The 21248-nt window shown below is 34.1% G+C and overlaps 2 protein-coding genes across 4 annotated transcripts; both read left to right on the forward strand.

Annotated features, from left to right (window-relative positions):
* The first annotated feature begins 5380 nt into the window (after positions 1 to 5380).
* Positions 5381 to 10624, forward strand: LOC122402100 (kelch-like protein diablo). Of its 3 annotated transcripts, none has more exons than XM_043404635.1 (6): positions 5381 to 5695; positions 6977 to 7350; positions 7748 to 8063; positions 8164 to 8861; positions 8945 to 9302; positions 9548 to 10624. In XM_043404635.1, the coding sequence occupies exons 2-6, from the start codon at positions 7037 to 7039 to the stop codon at positions 9737 to 9739; spliced, it is 1878 nt and encodes a 625-aa protein (XP_043260570.1). In that variant the 5' UTR covers positions 5381 to 5695; positions 6977 to 7036; the 3' UTR covers positions 9740 to 10624. The 3 variants fall into 3 exon arrangements, with proteins under 3 accessions (XP_043260570.1, XP_043260572.1, XP_043260571.1); XM_043404637.1 differs by having other exon boundaries at positions 8960 to 9302; XM_043404636.1 differs by lacking the exon at positions 5381 to 5695 and adding an exon at positions 5730 to 5882.
* A 2898-nt stretch (positions 10625 to 13522) lies between these two features.
* LOC122402122 (E3 ubiquitin-protein ligase MSL2) lies at positions 13523 to 20487 on the forward strand. Its single transcript, XM_043404679.1, has 5 exons — positions 13523 to 14194; positions 19053 to 19288; positions 19714 to 19908; positions 20010 to 20325; positions 20402 to 20487. The coding sequence occupies exons 1-4, from the start codon at positions 13615 to 13617 to the stop codon at positions 20280 to 20282; spliced, it is 1284 nt and encodes a 427-aa protein (XP_043260614.1). The 5' UTR covers positions 13523 to 13614; the 3' UTR covers positions 20283 to 20325; positions 20402 to 20487.
* The last annotated feature ends 761 nt before the right edge of the window (positions 20488 to 21248 follow it).

Below are 21248 nucleotides of genomic sequence, written 5' to 3' on the forward strand. Positions count from 1 at the left end.
ATGGAAAGATGGGGGCGTGAAAAAGATTAAAAGGGCGAAAGGGGTGGAAAAGAATAGGGTGCGAGAGGAGGAAGTATTCCGGTGTCTGGGCCCCGGAAAGCTGCAACCGGTTCAGGTTTCTGTAATCGTAGTTAAATGCACCTCGAGGCACCGCGTTTAAATCCAAAAACGGCTGTAACACCGGCGATACCTCTTAAGCCACTTTAATAACGCTCCAACGCATCGCGAATTTAAAATTACACTGACGACTTATTCGAGCAGCGTCGATAAAGATCGCGCCGATGCAAAAACCAGCCAGAGTTAGTGGCGCAAACTGATAGACCGCAATAATCCGTACACGTGTATCGACCATGTCGATGTTTTTACGCGCATACACTACACTCAGGCATTGTAGCTCGTTCGTCTTGGAAAATGCAAATTAAGCTGCAGATACAATGTCCCGAAAGAGTTCCTACTTTACTGGACTTTACTGAATTTTATAACCGTCGCATAAATTCGAAATAAATACGAGGAAGCAAAGAGAAACGCGTTTGAAATCAAAAAAAGGACTCGTGGAAAATATCAGGGAACGATTCGAATGAAATTAATGAAAAAATATTAATTAACTTGAACGATTGTTTTTAAACCTAACCGACACGCTCATAAAAACAAACATTTTTAATTGTTCATTTCGGTATAATCCATGACACTTATATTTTGTTTTTATTCTTTTGTGAATTTTTTCGACTAAAATTTGGAGATGTAAACTTTGAAATGGTATGTTAACTTTCTCTCGAACTACTAGATTTATGGCATAAATGCGTTAGTACTCTTTTGTAGAGATTAAAAAACTGCATCGAATAGTGGAATTAAAGTTATACATAGAGCTCCATTTAAAAATAGAATGAAATTGAAGTTTTTAGATAAGCCAGTGCACAAAAGTGAAACAAATTCGCACGCAATTGATAAAATTGAAATATAGAAATACAATTTCCGGGATTACTATTTGTGTAGAAGAACTGTAAACGCAAAGAAACTGCTTTCGTTTGAAAACTGTGGTTCCGTAAAATGGGACCAGGTCTCTAAAAATAATTAACCTTTCGTGAACGCGATTCCTTTGCAAGCTGCAGAAATATTAACGTGCAATGCGATAAGACGATTAAACGGTTCGTCGTGAGTTTGGGTGGCAGGTGCTAATAAAAATCGGTTACGCCTTATTACGCGTGACCTAGATTTTGCTACAAGTACGAAGCAGCCCTTGTAATTTTAATAAGGTGATCCGCCGAACGAAAGGCTCGTGCCACTTGTCCCGTTTATGATTGAATAATCTTTAAGAAAATGGGACTCGATATATTTTTAGAAACCGAACAGTCACAAACATAAAATACTACACCCTTAAAAGAATATCCCGTTCTTTCACGACGATAAAAATTAATTATTTCAAGAATTTGATATAATAACAGGTAGTACTTTCGAGAATAAAAATTGTTCATTCCCGCTGTAACCATATTGACGCGCGATAGAATTATTCAATTAAACATTACTAGTTCCTCTTAGTTTAAATGAATGATAACAGCATGCATTTATACATATAAAGTAATTTGTATTATTATTAATCGTTCGCACGACATTACATAATAAATGAATTAATGAACATTCAATGTGATTTTTGTTAAATCGCCACTATCTTGATTCGTTTATATCAGAAAACAGAATTAAACACGTGAGGATTAAACAATTATAAATACAACTTAGCATTGTTTAACATTACAATGTGATAATTTAAATAATTATTAACAATATGTAAGATATGAATAATGAAAGGGCCTATCAGTTCACTTAAATATTAATTTTTCGCGAAATAATTTGTCGGGACATCAAACGGACAGTTAAGATGGCTCACGCAGCTCCCCCTACTCATCCGTCATCTTAGAGGAGGTGTATGTGAGACTGCTGTGACCGAAATTTTTTATTCTGCTGCCGGACTCCGAGGAAGGAGGACTTCTCCACTACCTACTTGTTCAAAGATCACCCTTTGCTGACCAAAGGGCACCAAGGGGGACCTCTACTGGCCACTTCTGACCACTGCTGATCACTAGACCAATGATGAGCAATTGATGACCAATGGTGACCACTTGCTGACCAGTGGTAACAGCTATTTAAATTTCCCCCACTCTCTCATTTTACCGATGCAAGACTTACTTATTACCTACTTGTTCAAAGATCACCCTTTGCTGACCAGAGTGGACCAAGGGAGACCTCTACTGCCCACTACTGGCCACTGCTGGCCACTAGACCACTACTGACGAATGATGAGCAATTGATGACCAATGGTGACCAGTTGCTGACCAATGGTAAGAATTATTTAAATTCCCCCCTCTCTCTCATTTTACCGATGCAAGACTTACTCGTTTATTTTTGAATATCGGTTGACGAAAAATTGATTTTGTTCAATTTACACATGTGTATTTCGTTACTATGAATGCTTCCTCCCCTCTTAGGTAGATAATACATTACGTAAAATACGTACCCGGAAATTGTAAATAAAACTCAAATTGCTTACTTAATCATCCAAATTTATTTTGTTGCCTTCAAAGTAAGCCCCATCAGAAGCAATGCACATACGCCAACGTTTTCCCCAGTCTTCAAAACACTTTTTAAACGCTGAAGAAGGTAGCGCCTTCAGTTCCTTCTGCGAATTTTTTTTTATGGCCTCTATCGACTCAAAACGCCTTCCCCAAGGGGTAATTTGAGTTTCGGAAATAAGAAAAAGTCATATCTGGTGAATACGGTGCTTATTCGATCATATTTGTTGAATTCTTGGCCAAAATTTCGCGTATCAAGATCGATGTGTGTGACGGGGCATTATCGTGGTGCAGGATCCAAGTATTGTTTTTCCACACTTCTGGCCGTTTCCGACGAATATTTTCACGCAAGCGTCTCATGACGCTCAAATAATATTCTTTATTTACTATTCGTCCATCTGGAAGGAGTTCCGAATGAACAACACCACGATAATTAAAGAAAACAGTGAGCATGACCTTCATTTTCGAGCAACTTTGACGCGGTTTTTTCGGGTTTGGTTCATTTTCTAAGCGATATTCCGAAGATTGTTGACTTGTTTGCATATCGTACTCATAAACCCATGTTTCGTCATCGGTTATGATGCGTTTCATGAAGGTAAAGTCACTAGAAGCTCGTGAAATCATATCTTCAGCAACTGCTTTTCGATGTTTCTTTTGCAGAAAATTCAGCTCTTTCGGAACAAGTCGTGCAGCGACGCGTCTCATGCCCAAAACTTCAGTTAAAATGTTATGTACGGACATGTGAGACATTTCCATTTCATAAGCCATCTCTCTAACACTCAGACGACGATTATCAATGACCATTTTTTTTATCTTTTCGATATTTTCGTCAGTCGAAACCATTGACAGTCGGCCGGCACGCGGCAAATCTTGCACTTCTTCTCGGCCCTCTTTAAATGCCTTTTACCATTCGTATGTTTGCGTTTTTGATAGGCATCACTTACCATAGGCTTTCTCTAACATTTTTAACGTTTCGGCACAAGTAATTTCGTTAGAAACGCAAAATTTAAGACAAATTCTTTGCTCGACAGTTCTTTCCATCGCAAAAATCGCAAAGCACACTCGAGATCGACTGGTGTAAATAACTACCGTGAACACACTGGTTGTCATATTACGAACAACATTGTATTCAGTTGTTACGCTAAAATGTACTTCCACACAAAAATTTCAATACATGCACTGTGGGATTTGAAAGTGAGAAATTCCGGGAACTTATTTTACACAATGTACATCGACTGAATTGTTTACTATTTATACTCTTCTATTCTTTTAACAATTTTTGTACTACCTTAAGTACAATGGCTCTAAATGAAATATTTTCTTCGATCATTTTCTGTTTCTATTTTTCAATTATCTCTTGAACTCGTGTCTGTCTTTAACAAGAACCTATTGTTAAAAGAAGACGTATGATAAAATGTTGCTTTTGTTTCTTACTATTTCATGGAATGTTTTGATTAATTACAGTTTTTATTTTAATTTTATTTTTGAAATGGTTTTGAGACTTTCACTTATGATATTCATAAAAGACGTGTTTGAATTCCAATCAAAAACTGCTACATAAATAAAATACGAATTAAAATCAAATGCATTACAGTAAACATATCTAATCATAATTAAACAATAATTAATATACAAGATACATAATTTCGTTTGGAGAGATATAATAAACCGACCGGTTAGATATAAAAAAAAAACGTGCAAAATACGATTCAATTTTCGTTAAAATTCCGACTCAATTTGTAGTAGAAATGTATTAATTCTAAACGAAAGCACCGTTAGAGAGTAAATGCGAATAGTAATAATAAGGAAATATCAAATGGTTAGAAATACATGTGTACCTTAGTCGTGAAACGTCGACACGTCGTGACATGTCTGAACATGTCTTAACACGTCTTACCGCTTCGGTTCTTACAGCACAAATGACGCCCCCTCGCTGAATTTAGAGGGAACTCCAATGTCTCGCGAAGAGACTGTAGCAGAAACAAAATAAAAATGCATTAAAGTACATGAACAATTATTACAATTAAGTAACGATTAAATCCAAACCGTATTGCAAGAGATCGTAATTAAAACGCGAGTGATAATAGGGAGGAAAGATCAACAGGATAGAAATACGCACCTCGTTGGCCGCGAAACGCCAACACGTCTCGACGCGTCTTACCATGTTAATTTTCAAAATACGAATGACGACCCCTCGCTGTACCCAGTAACGTTCGCCAATTAGATGAAGGGGAAGCTCCGATATCTCGCGAAGCTTGTATTTCGAAACAGGAATGGGGATGCCTCAGATAGAAGCCGCGATAACAGAAAAACAAGAACGAAAATATTAGGCCTACGCACTTGAACAACGCAAACACACCTTGACTTTATAATCATATTGATGGATGACGATATAATGTATAAATTAAATATAACTCATACTTTTGTCGATTTCTAGTAGCAGATGACAAGATTCTTAAATTTGTTAACTTTATGTATTCACTTCGATGATTACATGTAATTATGATTCTTAAAATTGGATTTCTTACGCAAAGAGTGCGTACTTACGTGAGACGACGAATATTTCTATTCGATTATCGATCGAAAAATTTCTGTTCTATGGAGTTAGGAACTACTACTCACATACTACGTCTATGACAATACCAATAAAGAAAGTATCGAAATGTTCGACAAAGAAAATCAATGCAAGATTCTCGTCTACGGTTGATAAAAACAAACACAATGACTGTTTCGAGCGAATAGTGGCCCCATCTAGTGGATATGAACGAAATGGAAAGGTGGAGTGACACAATTGGCACAACGCGAGCGTAGCCCTGGGGATTTGGTTCGGAAACGAACAATTCCGGATTTGGTGTATCGCGTATCAGAAAAAATATCAAAATGAAAGTACCCTCGTGATATATTCTACGAAAACCGAATATATTGCATTTTAAACGTGGCTTAGTTCTTAAGCACAACATTATTCGGCATGTGACAGCATGCTGTAATATTAACCGTATTGGGAAAAACGAAACTGAGGACGCATAATAGATCTTTGTTTATTACTTGCTGGTTGATAAACTACCCACACTGTATAAAAATTTGATCGCTTTTGTTCATTCTACGCTGTAAATCCACATATTCATCATACAGTAAGTGTCAACGATGTTTGTGCTACATTTCCTGGCAGTTATGAATTCTCCGATTCTTTCAAAATACTTTCAATAAAATATAAAACTGAATGGGACACGACGGACTGTTAAAACAGAGCTTTTAAATACTACCATCATATAAGTATACCTCTATGTCACAATCTTGCATCACTTTTATGTCAATATGGTTTGTATAACTTTTACACTTTAAATTTAGTTTGTATACATTTTCAAAATATTTTTATGGTACACAAAGTTCTCTGTATAACAGTTTCATGTTAGTAGATATATCTTAAATAATACATGGAACTAATAACAGGTTTCTTTAGTATTTGACTTGATTGGTTACAATACTACATAGCTGTTTCTAATCGGTTATTATCGAAGAAAAAATATTAACTATAATCTTGTTACTTTATGTGTTTCATAAAAAGTGGTTAGGAACATTTGATTTGATTGCTTCTTTGAAACTCTATGTAATTACAGTTTTAAAATGAAACAAGAATTGATGGCAAAATATTTCATTGACAAAACTTAAATCATACCTTTAGTTTTTCACAGGATTTAGCACTTTTATTTAGAATTATTTAAACTATCCAAGATCAGTAACAGATTTAGTTTGCTCTTACTAAACATTTATCTTATAACTACCTAAAATTCATGTTTTAGTTAAATAATTTAGCTTAAAATATCAATTAACTGTCAAGTTATTAAATATCCAGTAGTAAATTAAAGCAGTTAAATCTATTCAAGTTTAATTGTTAACTAACTAACATATAAATTTGGTTTCTCATTTATAAAATATTACTCTCAAAATAACGTGTACAATAACTAAGAAGTTTATTTAATGCCTCAAATTAGTATATAATATAAATTACTACAGCTTATTCAAATTTATGTCTATTTATCCAATCGTTCGTAATACGATTGGAATATCAAAATATATAACTACACAAAAATTCAAATATTCAAAATGTTTATACTACCGATAAACTTGTATTTAAGATATTCTAATTTATTATAGCAGAAGGAGTAGCATAAGTACTTCTTTATAAGGAAACGATGTCTAATATGTTCAATAATTCCATTCTAATTGTTCATTTTCCATGAGATTTAGTAACAATTTAGTAATTCTATTTAATGTTCGAAGCCTTTTATAATTCTATTATTACGGCTGGAAAGAACTTTCTAAATAAAATCAACGTACGATGAAGTCAAAGAAATTATGCACAGCTCTTACAAAATGTGTTAATAGATAAAAAAATATTGTTTTGATTACAGAAATTGGAGAAGATTAGGGGGCCTAGTGCGGGCACGTTCGAGAACCGTGGTGGTTGGTGAATGGTGTTGCAGATAGACTCGGTGTGGGGTTGGGCGTCACCCCCGTTGCGCCTCCAGCTAGGGGGGTCGAGGGGCGCCTCGGGGAGAGCGACCGCGGGCGCCCCATCCTCGCAGAGGATGGGTGAGATGGTCGTGGAACGCGCGCCTTCCCCAGCTCGCCTCAGCCATACATCCGAAAAACATCCTCGTGCTACGCTCACAGAACTCAACGTCCTTCGTCGGCATCGCGAACTCTGCGATGTCGTGCTCAACGTCGGATCTAGGAAAATATTTGCGCATCGTGTTATTCTATCTGCATGTAGTCCGTACTTCAGGTAGACAGCGTTTCACATATTACACTGTCCAACAAATTAAAATCTATTCTCTGTTCCGCAATATTCACTCTGTTAGCAGAGCCTCTTGTCTTAAACACGAATCCGGAAGCAGAGCTGCTCTATTGCCCATAGTTTTATAGAAAAACGGATTTTTTGCAAAAATAGAGTATTCGTTTCTTTTTCCTATAAAAATGTACATAATTGCGTGGAAATGTACACTTTACATTTACAAACCCAAGGTATTTTTAAAGATGCAACAACGTTGTAAACAATATGTTTATCGTTCATTGTATTTCTTCGATTGGTTCTCAATATAACACAACTTTTATACGGACGATTCCGTTATCGAATATCTTAGCGCGATCCAACTTGTTACTAACATCGTAAATGTTTACAGAGCAATGTTTACTGGGGAGCTGGCGGAATCTCGACAAACTGAAGTTACGATTCGTGACATAGACGAAATGGCAATGGAATTATTAATAGACTTCTGTTACACTTCTCATATAATCGTCGAGGAAGCAAATGTTCAAACTCTCCTTCCAGCAGCGTGCCTTCTCCAGCTAGTAGAAATTCAGGATATATGTTGCGAGTTTCTCAAACGCCAACTCGACCCTTCGAATTGTCTGGGTATACGAGCGTTTGCGGATACTCATTCTTGCCGTGAACTTTTACGAATCGCGGACAAGTTCACGCAACATAATTTTCAAGAAGTACGTTCCTGGATTTAGGACTTTACTCTTTCGGGATTTATTTAACGGATCGTTTAATTACATTTCGAGTAATGCCGTGTTTGTTTTTACTGTCGCACAGGTAATGGAAAGCGAAGAATTTCTATTATTACCCGTTGGCCAATTAGTAGATATTATCTCCTCCGACGAATTGAACGTACGAACGGAAGAACAAGTGTTTAGCGCAGTTATGAATTGGGTTAAATACAATGTCAGTGAAAGAAGGCAGCATCTGGCGCAAGTTTTACAGCATGTACGACTGCCCCTACTGAGTCCAAAATTTTTAGTTGGAACCGTAGGATCCGATCTGTTGGTTCGATCCGACGACGCGTGTCGAGACTTGGTGGACGAAGCAAAGAATTATTTGTTATTACCGCAAGAACGGCCATTGATGCAAGGGCCAAGAACCCGTCCTAGAAAACCTACTAGACGCGGTGAAGTTTTATTTGCCGTCGGCGGATGGTGTTCCGGCGACGCGATTGCCAGTGTAGAGAGATTCGATCCTAATACCGCTGACTGGAAAATGGTCGCTCCGATGAGTAAAAGAAGATGCGGCGTTGGTGTAGCCGTGCTAAACGACTTGTTGTACGCGGTTGGAGGTCACGATGGACAAAGCTATTTAAATAGCATCGAACGATACGACCCCCAAACGAATCAGTGGTCCTGCGACGTGGCACCTACTACATCTTGTAGAACTAGCGTAGGTGTTGCTGTGTTGGACGGTTTTCTTTATGCTGTAGGTGGTCAGGATGGCGTTCAGTGTTTAAATCACGTTGAAAGGTAAAATTATTATTTCCACGAAATTCTTATCGATCGTCCATTAATTATTATACGATTTACGCAATAAATAAATTAAAGCAAAGCACTGTGTTGTACAGATACGACCCCAAGGAAAATAAATGGTCCAAAGTATCGCCGATGACCACTAGAAGACTTGGAGTGGCTGTCGCCGTACTAGGCGGTTATTTATATGCCATCGGCGGGTCTGATGGCCAATCGCCTTTGAACACGGTAGAAAGATACGATCCAAGGCAAAATAAATGGTCTCAAATATCCCCTATGTCTACGAGACGTAAACATCTAGGCTGTGCTGTATTTAATAATTTAATTTATGCTGTCGGAGGACGAGACGACTGTATGGAACTTTCGAGCGCGGAGCGGTATAATCCTCATACAAATTCTTGGAGCCCGATAGTTGCTATGACATCAAGAAGAAGCGGAGTAAGTTATACTTTCTTTCCTATGTTTATTTAAACCCTTTGGCCCGACGACATTTGCAATATTCAGCGCATCTTATAAATTATAGAATAGAGTTATCTTCAGAATAAAATAAAAAACATGCAGAAATACTTTTCTAAACAAAGTTCAGTTTCACAATTTCGTCCCCATTAAATGCTTTTCATTTTGTTTGCAAGTTTTCGAATAATAACAAAGATAGGGTTTAATTTTTTTCTTTCGTATTGTAGGTGGGATTAGCGGTAGTGAATGGTTTACTATACGCCGTAGGTGGATTCGATGGAACTGCCTATTTGAAAACTATTGAAGTGTACGATTCGGAACAAAATCAATGGAAACTGTGTGGGTGTATGAATTATAGAAGACTTGGTGGAGGTGTGGGAGTAATGCGGGCCCCTCAAACCGAAAACTACATTTGGTAGCTCAGGCCCCCCTCTTCAGCCCAAATGGCTGAAACCCCATTAACTCCTCTCACGCCGGTAACTCCTGTTACACCTGTAACTCCTCCCGCTCCTGTATCGGTTCCTGTTGTTATAACTAATACTAGAAAACGCTACCGCCGATCGATGAGCATTATATAATATATGCATTTTACAAGACTTTGCCTTTCTAAAGATAAAGTCAATTTCATTATAAAACAGTTTTGCATTCTTTCTTCAGCTTATCGTCCACTTTAAATATTAATTATTTCCATTTAGATGCAACACAATTATTTTGTACTAAAAATGTATGTATATTTTTCTATTTATATGGAACATATGTTCTTCGGTAATATTTATACTGCCACGATTTTAAAATTATTTCCATAATGTCTTATTTTGTAAGGTATTTTTCTTATTCTATTTATAGGTCCTCTTATGCATCACACGATGCAAATTGCAGCGGTTATAGACTTAAGTATTTTATTATTGTAATTTTTTGATAAAGCAGTCGTGTACATCGTGAACATTTTAGTAATATATGTATATGTAAAAAACAAATAGAAAGGCAAAATCTCTTCAAAACGCAATATTCATTTCGATGGGATGCTCGCACCTTCCATTTTTCAGTGATTTAAAAAAATAATGTTTGAAAGTCCGTACTGAAGTTTAAACTTTGTTATGGAGGGCTGCTTGCACACCCACTGATGCAATAATAAAAATTTAACCAATCAGATTGTTTCTGTTTCGATAGTATGCTTTTTACGTGTATCGTATCTATCAATAAGACTGAACTAAAACCAAAAATTACGTAAAAAATAAATGAAACGATGCTTCTGGCTCTAAGCACATTTTTGTTTCAAAACAATGGACAAAACACATATAAGTTACAGCATGAATTCATCACATACTAAATGTAGCGCTTAAAATTACATTTCTTCAATTACTTTTCTTTCCTTTGTTTTTTTTTTTATCTTTGTACCATTACAGAAAGTAAACTTTGGTAAATTTGTGTCCTGTTTGAAGCGACAAAATAGTAATTTTATTGTACAAAATGGTGATAGGGATCATTATCCAACAATTTCATAATGTAACGTTTGTGATAATATAATGATAAGAAACAGCAAATTCGGCTAGGATTGTAAGCAATATTTTACTAACAAATATTGTTCTGTAATTATTTAAATAGAAAGTTATAAGAAGACTGCAAAGGTTTTTGTGGATTAAGTGTGAATTTAAAGTTTACAAATCACTATAAATGTGTTACATGTATGAGATTGTTGAAGGAACCAGAACATGTGTCTAGTGTAAGGACATATTGTTGATAGTAATTGTCTCTAATAGTTTGTTATGAAATATCACTATCAGAAATTGTATGTTTTCATCGACGTACCGTGATTCTTGTTAAACAAAAATAGTCTGTTTTTATTCACAGTAAATTGTGAGGAAGTTTTTGTTTCTTCAGAAATATAGTAAATTTCTAAAATCCATATAGTGCAAGTGAAATAATTACCTTGAGTTCGAGTAAACCAATTAGAGATTTAAAATGGTACAAATTATTGTAATCGCTACTCAAAGTTCAAATAAGTGTTCAACTTCAAAGTTGATTTACAAATAGTTAAAAAAACTGTAGTTCCAATATAAAATGTTACTCTTCTGAAAAAATTTTAAACTCTACACAGCTCCTTAATTTTTATTTGAATTTCGTTTAAACTCGTATGGAAAATATTTTCGAAAAAGATAAATGTACGATATATAATATAACTTTAATTTCTACTTAATAGTTATTAAAAAATATAGTAGAGTCTTGATTATCTAATTTCATTGAAACCATATTCCCTACAAAAAGTTAAATGTAAGCCTTCTTTCATTTTTAGAGCAGACAATCAAAATGAACAAAATTATGCATAGGATAAAGTGTAATTCGTGGTACAAAGTGAAACTGAAGATAGTATGTAATACGTTTTCATTTATAAAAACATGCAACACAAAAGTATCATCGAATTTCGTTAATACATGATTTTGATTTTTTATTAAAAGGACAGTGATTGAGCTTTTAATTTTGACAGTATTTGGTCAACTGGCAATAATTAGTGTTGTTTCTTTGACCAATAACAAGACTAGATTTATAATTGAACTTTATATTGTATTAGTTTTAATATTATAGGCTATTTTATACAGATACAGTATACTTTTAATTTTAACACTTTTACTCTCTGCCATGCGTTCTCACACACAATTTCAAAACCGGGGTTCCCCTTTCATCTGTTACAGCGCTTTTATAAGCTTCCCAGATGGCACCACACATCCACTTCTCTTACATACACAAACACAGATACAGGAAGAAAAGCATTATATCTCTAACAATTAGGATGTCAGTAATTTTGTCAAACAAATTTTAAAAAGAGCAGTAATAGCTCCAAAAACGTTCTTCTTAAATTAATGAATTTATAAATGAAAATACAGATACTGTATTTTCATTTATTTAAATTATTTCTTTAAATTAAAGATACTGAATAATGAAACAAATAAGAAGAAAAACTTATGTTTTTGACAAATAAATAAACGAAATAATGAAATATTGCCAGAGTTAATTGTTAGGTAATATTAATTGAGTCTTTTTTCCTATCATGTAGTCTTCAAATGAGTAAAAAGGAAGGGATAATTTATCCCGGATAAATGGATCTTAGTGATTTTCCCCTCAAACCGCAAGAATCCATTCTCACCCTTCTATGCCTGTACTCGGAAAACGGAAAGCGTGGGAATCCAGAGAGAAAACAAAGCTAGCGGACTAAAGCAACCCTTAAGAAAATTTATGATCCTCTTGGAGAAAATGAACGGAACCACGAAGTGAAGTACCGTGAGAGCCCCGTTGTGTTTCAAGATCGTCGCGAGATTTAGTAAAAATAGAAATTCGTCAGGAGACGACGGAAACTCCGATTCGACACGACCTTTAGAAAATAAACCAAATATTTCTAATCAATACCTTTTTTTCTCTCTCGATCCTTTTCCTCGACTTTTCCTGCTTGACCGCCCACGTAGAATCTTATACAATAGCGATGTACATTATAAGACGTTGGTTCGTTTGAATCTCGCTCCGAATTTTAATGGAGTTACATGATCGCGCACTCGATGGTCATTAATCTAGTTCCCATTAATTCCCGTCGCGGCGCTACATGTGCTAAGCCCAAATTCACGCGATAGCGTAACACTTTATTTGAGATCTTTAGATATTTTCTGTTACCGACTTTCATATTGTAAAACTGTAATTATTATGCATAAATAACAATTTCTATTAAATCTGTACATATACGAGACTTAAAGCACGCCATTTTGGTCCTGTTGCAAATAACGTGGTTTTATTTACTCGAAATTGTCTTGTTGGACAAAGTATATATGTTTCTAAAATCCAGTATATTTATGTCCTTGTAACTTTGTGTATGCTAAAGGAATAATATTGCAAAAATGGAACAATACGTAACTTTTCTTTTATGTTATTACACAGCGAGTCTAGTACGAGCCATGTTGAGCGAGAGTCCGATTTTACACTGGGTGGACAGAGACGTATAAATATTGCATATATTTTTATCAAATGCAAAATCAGACTCTCATGGTTTTATTTTTTGTTTAGCGTGGTTAGTAGTGAAGTCTGCCGCGACCGTGGTTATTAACATCAAAAATCGTTTGATTATAGGATTGTCCTATCTAGGAAAACTTTTTAGTCGAAGCGATTTGAAAGAGCCCTCTACCAATGTAAACGATAAAAAATTAAAAATGGCTGATGTTTTGTTTGTGTGTAGTGACAATGTCGTGTTGGTTTGTTTAGTTAATTTTCCTGAATAATCGTACGTATTACTCGTGGAAATTCGAAGAGAAAAATGAACGCCACGAGTCTTTACGTATCGACATGTCGGCTCGTTTTACAAGCAGACGCCGACGATCCAAATTCGTGGACAGATTTGTATAGGCTAGTTCCGTATTTGCGACAAAGCCTTAGTTGTACTGTGTGTTCAAATTTATTAATCGAACCCCATACACCAACTGAAACAAACTGTCAACATCATGTGTGTCGTGGTTGCAGAGGTGGACGTAAAAAGCTTAAACCGTCGTGTGGTTGGTGCAAAGATTATGACAGATACGTCGAGAATGTTCAATTACGAATATTGTTACAGTGTTATAAAAAACTGTGTGAATATTTGACAAACACCAACATCTATCGGAGTTTAATACTTTCATTGTCTTCCAATAAAACAAGTAATAGTGCATCGGCTATTGGTGTTACCAGCCTCATGGAACTTATACAGGAAGGTTCTGGTTTCAAAGATGAATTTAAAAGTACTGCTGGTTTGTCAAAATCTGCATACAGCATTTTACCGTGTGTTTACACAAGTACAACCTCTACCCAAACCCAAGGAAATATTATGCAAAGTCCTGAAACGATATCGCAAAGTATATCTGGTATGATATATTATTTTTTTTATATAAAACCTTTCTTACAATTTATAATATCCTTTCTATCCAATTTATACTATCCTTTTTCTTCAAGAGAATTTATATCCGAAGGTATAAATACAATAAATAATAAAACTCATCCTTTCTTAAGATTTCCTTTTTTTCTTATTATTATTTTATACAGTTATATCATTTTGCATGTTTCAATGCAATACCAGTTTAATTACATAAACTTAAGATAGTTTTGTAAAACTTGTTGTTTCTTATTAAACTGTTCCATTGCACTTGTTTATTCAAAAATGTACACATACAACATTTTAAGTTGCAGTGACTCGAGCATAGAGGATGAAATTAATCTCCAATGTTTTGTACCTTTTGTATTACCTTGAAAACTACTTTAAGTACAAAAAAATTTTTGAGAGAAATGTGTTATGGTTGGTTCTTGACAGTACCAGAGTATTAAGGAGTGAGCTCCTTATTTGGGATCCATTTCGTCATGATATGATAAATAAAGAAGTCTTTTAACATTTTGGAACATGAGTATTCGTTATTGAAATGTTATAAATTGTTTAAAATTTTTGCGATAAAGGCGCGATTTCTGACGCGTAGTATTTAAATCCCAGTCAGCTGAGCGCGCAGTTTGCACGTTCTGGAGACGTGATCGTCCATTATAGAGAAGATAAGTCACGCAAGAAATACGCGCATAAAAACTTATATATACGTATCGTTAACGAAACCATAAATCTAAAAATGATAAGCGATTTTTTTATTTCTATCGGTGCGGGGAATAGATCCTAAAATAGGTCCCACATTTGCATCAATACTTTCAACGTAATATAGGGTGTTCGGCCATCCCTGGGAAAAATTTTAATGGGAGATTCTAGAGACCAAAATAAGGCGAAAATCAAGAATATCAATTTTTTGACTGAGGCTTCGTTAAAAAGTTGTTAAAAAATTTCAATCAATCTGAAAAAATTATTTTTGGTTACGGGGGTCAATTATAAGCATTTTTGGTGAATAGACATACCCTCGAATTCTTACGCACTTTCGAGAAAAAAATTCAGATAGGTGCTTAAATTTTTCACCGAAAAAAGAAAATTTCAAATCGTTCTAAAAAAATTATTTTCGGTTGCAAGGGTCAATTACAATCATTTTTGGTCAATAGACATACCCCCGAAATTCTACCTACTTTCTAGAAAAAAGTTCGAGAAAGTGTGAAATTTTTTGAAAAAATTAAAAAAATTCAAATCGTTCTAAAAAAATTATTTTCGGTTGGAGGGATCAATTATAATCATTTTTAGTGAATAGGCATACCACCGAAATTCTGCGCATTTTCGATAAAAAAATTCAGTATGGACGGAACTTTAAACTTTAATAACTTCTTAACTAAGCCTCCATCAACAAATTGGTATTCTTGATTTTCGTCTTATTTTGGCTTCTAGAATCTTCCATTAAAATTTTTCCCAGGGATAGCCGAACACCCTGTATATCATAAATATACACATTCGATAACAAATATTTCAATGCATATTTATTGATTTCGGTATATTAATAATTGAATTTTCTTATAGATTTCTTTTGTTGTTGGTTTGTAGGTGACTTATAAAAATATCGAAGAATAAACCAGATTTATTAAACAACAAAATTAATCAGTATAAGGATATTTTACACAATTTTCTTGGAAATAGTCCAAACCAATTGTTCCAAACTTTTTGGACGACGCTCACCCTCTAAAAGAAAGAATTACTACGCCCGAAATTTATAGACAAAGAATTTTCGTTACGTTTAATTTAATTAATTTACAATTAACTTTCGTTTAGGTATTAGTCAAATTTTAATATTAAAATTCGCGATTTCGCGAATATCTTGAAAAATATTCAGTATCTGACCCTATAATGATACATTTTCATAAATAAAATGAAATCTACTAGCGTTCCAAGTTTCAATAGAATCGATTACGAAAATAATGCAAAAGTGGTACCTATGAAAACGATATAAAAACAAAAAAATATTTAAGTTTCGTAGAACAAATTTATGGGAGAAGTGAATCTGTTCGATCAGTTTTGAACAAATTAGTGACTAAAAATTAATGAAATGGTACCAAGTCACTTGACATTTTCTGATAGAAGTAACTCTTGTCAAGGGATGTATTATTATAGAGCTTGAAGAATGAAAGATATAAAAGAATTAAAAAAAATTCGAAAAGGCTGTAATCGATAACCCAATACATACATGGGTTCCATAAAAAATCTGCAATAAAGCGAGGTAGGCGATTTTTTAGCAAGACTCGTTGAAAGACACTTTTCTGCTTATTATGAAGGCAAACATTGTAACCAGATTGTATCACCTGTTCTATCGTCCCCCAAAAGCATGCTAAAAAAGGGAAAGGTAAACAGAATACAAACCAATTACAATTCCTAATGCCCCCATTTTTTACCCTGTTTTGAGAAATATAATACATACAGAAAGTATACAGTATTAATCAAAACAAGAGTTATGGTATGCATTGTAATTCTCGCGTGGCAGATGGCGATTTCATTCTAGGAATACGCTCGAGCTCGAAACTCGAGCTTCTCGGCAAGAAAAGAAAATAAATACAGTAAGAGTAAACGAGAGATCGCATATTTCAAAGAGATGCCGCGTACATTATAATAAAGCATTTAATTTCAAAAATATAAATTTCTGTAATTTTCATTTTACCTTCATATAAATGCTATCAATGAATTGGTGAAGTTCTCCCGATAACAATAAGTTCAAACACGACATAAATGGGACTAATATTAATTCGCGTTAAAAGCATTTTTTCAATAATTACATAGATACATATTTGGATTGTTTATTGAAAAACTCTTCCGATTCATGTCGTATTTGGACTTATTTTTATCAGGAGAACTTCAACGATCCATTGATACCATTTTTATGAAGGTAAGATGAACATTACAGAAGTTTACATTTTTAAAATTAAATGTTTTATCATAATGTAAGCGGCATCTCTTTGAAGTACATATCTGATCTCGGTCGTCGTTGTTTGGTCTATTATATCTTTCTCGTTTGTTCTCGTTATATGTATACAGGGTGTTCGGCCACCCCTGGGAAAAATTTTAATGGGAGATTCTAGAGGCCAAAATAAGATGAAAGTCAAGAATACTAATTTGTTGATGGAGGCTTCGTTAAAAAGTTCTTAATGTTTAAAGTTCCGCCCGTACTGAATTTTTTTCTAGAAAGTGGGTAGGATTTCGGGGGTAGGTTTATTCACGAAAAATTATTGTAATTGACCTCCGCAACCGAAAATAACTTTTCCAGAACGATTTGAACTTTTTTAATTTTGTCGAAAAATTTCGCACCTACTCGAATTTTTTTCTCGAAAGTGGCTAGGTCTATTGACCAAAAATGATTGTAATTGACTCCTGCAACCAAAAATAATTTTTCAAGAACCAATTTGAAAATTTTTTTTTTCGTCGAAAAATTTAGGCACCTAACCACTTGTTGATTTTTCTTAAAAATTCGTTTTCGATTTTTAGTAGTTTTGTTTGACGCCCTACAGAAAAGTTGTCTAATTTTTTTTTTGTAGGTGCCCATGGGCTCTACTTCAGAAAAAAGTTTCATTTAAATATATTCACTATTGTAGCAGTTATGGCAGTTTGAATATTGGACCATTTCTACGATCAACTTTTCGTATATTTTTGGAATTTTTACATATTCTTCACCAACATACGCGTACTTTGCATTTTGAAAAATTAAAATCCTCCAATCCGTTCAGGAGTTATGACATTTTAAAGATTCGCATAAAATTTCAAGGAAACATTTCTGGCCTCATATTAGATTTTCGGTAAAGAATTTTTTTCTCGAAAGTGCGTAGGATTTCGGGATATGTTTATTCACTAAAAATGCTTGTAATTGACCCCTGTAACTAAATATAATTTTTTTAGTATGATTTGAAATTTTTTAATTTCGTCTAAAAATTCCAGTACTTAGTCGAATTTTTTTCTCGAAAGTGGGTAGGATTTCAGGGGTATGTGTATTCACCAAAAATGATTGTAACTGAGCCCCGCAACCAAAGATAATTTTTTCAGAATGATTTGAAATTTTGTAATTTAATTTTTTAATAACTTTTTAACGAAGCCTCAGTCAGGAAATTGATATTCTTGATTTTCGTCTTATTTTGGTCTCTAGAATCTCTCATTAAAATTGTTCCCAGGGGTGGCCGAACACCCTGCATACTACCTGTATCAAAAGGTTCAGATTACATCGAGCTCAAGATTTTGAACGGTGAGGCTGGGTTGTTGTTATTTAGGCGAAACAATTCTATTGTAATTTAACCGTGCATTACTGCAATATTTGAAGTCTGATAGGGACCTAACGAAGGAACGATACTACTCGTGGTCGAATTTTGGAGGAACTGATACTACTGGAAACTCGAACACTTGAGCGTCGTATAAGTCCACCTGGAATCATTGAAGAAAAGTCGTATTATTGATTATTGTAAAGCTGTAATATTATGTTTGTTATAAATTTGAAATATTTGTAAAAAAGAATTGAATTATTTAAGTAAAACGCTTAAATACGTTTTTACTTAATTTTGTTCCTTAATACTTTCCACTTCTTTTGTGACCAGCCCTTTTGTTTCCTTCCGGAATATAATTTTAATTGGTCGGCAACGGTTTGTAGATCTTTTCCTCTTCTCGAGCATTATTATTGAAAGATTTTCATCGTGTCGTTTAAAAAAATGAAGCTGATCGATTTTTGTTTGAAATATTTTTGTTGCCGGATTATCGAAAGTAATTGAAAAGGGTCTCCCTGTGTAGAAAAAAAACAAATAAATCATGACATTCTAATGTGTACAATTTGATTAAATATTTCATAGAGTCACCGGCTATTCGTACCGTATCAAATGGATCTTCGATATATTCGGTGATGTATGCTGGGTCTGGTAACAAAATAACAATAAAACGGAAAGCCGCTGCCGCAGAAGATACAGAAATAGGACAACAGGATATCGATGGAAATCAGCACAGCTCTGTAGGAGGGGTAAAATGTATTCCATCTTCCCACCTTAAATATGGGACCCCCTCTCAGAAAAAGTCTTCAAAGGGCAGCAAAGTAATTTCAATAGATATTCGATTAATCTCTATGCCTTACACGAAGTTTACATTGCACTATAACTTTTATTTAAATGCTAAATAATGTGCATCTTCGTTAATATTACTTGTAAGGTACAATCATATTTCTAGATTCGTATAACAATTAACAAGCTTTAATAATTCCGTATTCGATTAACATTCTTTAATACTTGTCGTTACTAACATTAGATCTAAATAAATTAAAATATATATTTCAATAGGTCCCATACTAAGATTAATGCAGATGAGAGATTTTGTACCATTTTTGTTATATTACTATAACAACATGTAGTATGTATTTATACAAATATTCTACTTACATCTGTATTAGTCTAAAAACTCTTATAATTCGTTGAAAATTTTCGTAACAGTTAAGAGTAATAGAGCTTGTTTCATTTTGAGCAGTCGTCGGGCTTTAAAAAGCCGAGATCAAGTTCTGCTCGGAGTAAAAGAAAAGGGTGTAGATGTGGTAATGCCACTGCGATACCTGGAAAGCTAACTTGTTGTGGTCAACGTTGTCCCTGTTATGTTGAAAGTAAACCTTGCGTGGAATGTAGGTGCAGAGGTTGTAGAAATCCTCACACAGCGGATGGGTTAAAGGTAGAATTTACGGAATTAAATAACATAAGAAATTTCACCGAAAAAATTCTTCTCGAGTACTTAATACAGCTGACTATGTAGTATCTCGTTTTATATTTTAGATACGGCCGCACATACCCGAGTTACATAATTTGCAATTGCAATTATCGGCTCCTTTAGACTGCGATACATTAAATTCAGATCCTTTGGGATCAGTACCACAATGCCTTTCAACCTCCCCGACAACAATTCAAGTATTAAATGTTTATTCAACTCCAAGATTAGATATCGATAATGTACCACAAAATCTACCTGCAGCCTTGTTAGTAGGAGAAGATGCTATGATTAGTACTGAAAGTGAAGCCGAAGATAGTGATATACAAATTGATGTGTGACAATGCAAATGACATTGTCAAATGTCATGTTTAATCTAATGAGGTACGTAATGTATAAAGTACTTTAACGAGAGCACGGCATATAACAAACATACTAAACTGAATCTCTGTAATTTCAGAATAATCTATCTACTATTGAAACAAAAAGTTATGGTTTTTAATCTATAATTATATTAAAAAAAATAATAAATATATTTTTATCACTCATAAATTATCTGTATTATGGCATTTTAAAAAGTCTAGAGAACTAAGTTTGTGTAAGTACGAATAAATTTATTTCCTGTGTAAGAGTAAAATATATTTACTCCATTTTTATCTTTTTAGCGTAATTCGTAACTTTTTTTTTCTTTTTTTATATTATTTTACTTTTTCAATACTCTTGTACATTATATATATATTCTAATTAGCATTATATTGTTTGTATTTAAGTTATGTGCATCCCTTATTTTTATTTTTATTACCTGCGTTACGTAGCGTGCCTGTATCACGGCAAAAAAGAATACCTCCATGTCAATATACACATTGTGCCATACTGTATATTTGCTTATTATTATGGATTTTAAATATTTAGAGATAAAAACAAAAGATTTTAACTGTTTATAATGAGAAAAAGTATTTGGTAAGGGAAACTGCAAATTGACAAGGAAATCATACAGCTGGACATTATTTAAACGTTTGTTTTTTTTTTTTTCTATACGAGAATGCATTTTGTTTGTCAACTGCTTTTATACAGGGTGGTCCACTAAAAATTCAACATTTAATTCTGCATTTTATTGTTAAAGATACAGCAGGATGTTTAAAAATTTCGTTTAATTCAACGGCCTTGAAATACGGAAGGCCACGAGTGATCCCATACAAAAAATATTTAATTGTCGCTTGTTCTTGGTTCTCAAGATACAATTATTAGAAACCGTAATTCCGATTCTATCAATCGAAATCGATTCTTTTAATCATTACTTTTTCGCT

Source organism: Colletes gigas, unplaced genomic scaffold, assembly GCF_013123115.1.
Source record: "Colletes gigas isolate AHSC1104 unplaced genomic scaffold, ASM1312311v1 Colletes_gigas_Sc00033, whole genome shotgun sequence".
Classification (NCBI taxonomy): domain Eukaryota; kingdom Metazoa; phylum Arthropoda; class Insecta; order Hymenoptera; family Colletidae; genus Colletes; species Colletes gigas.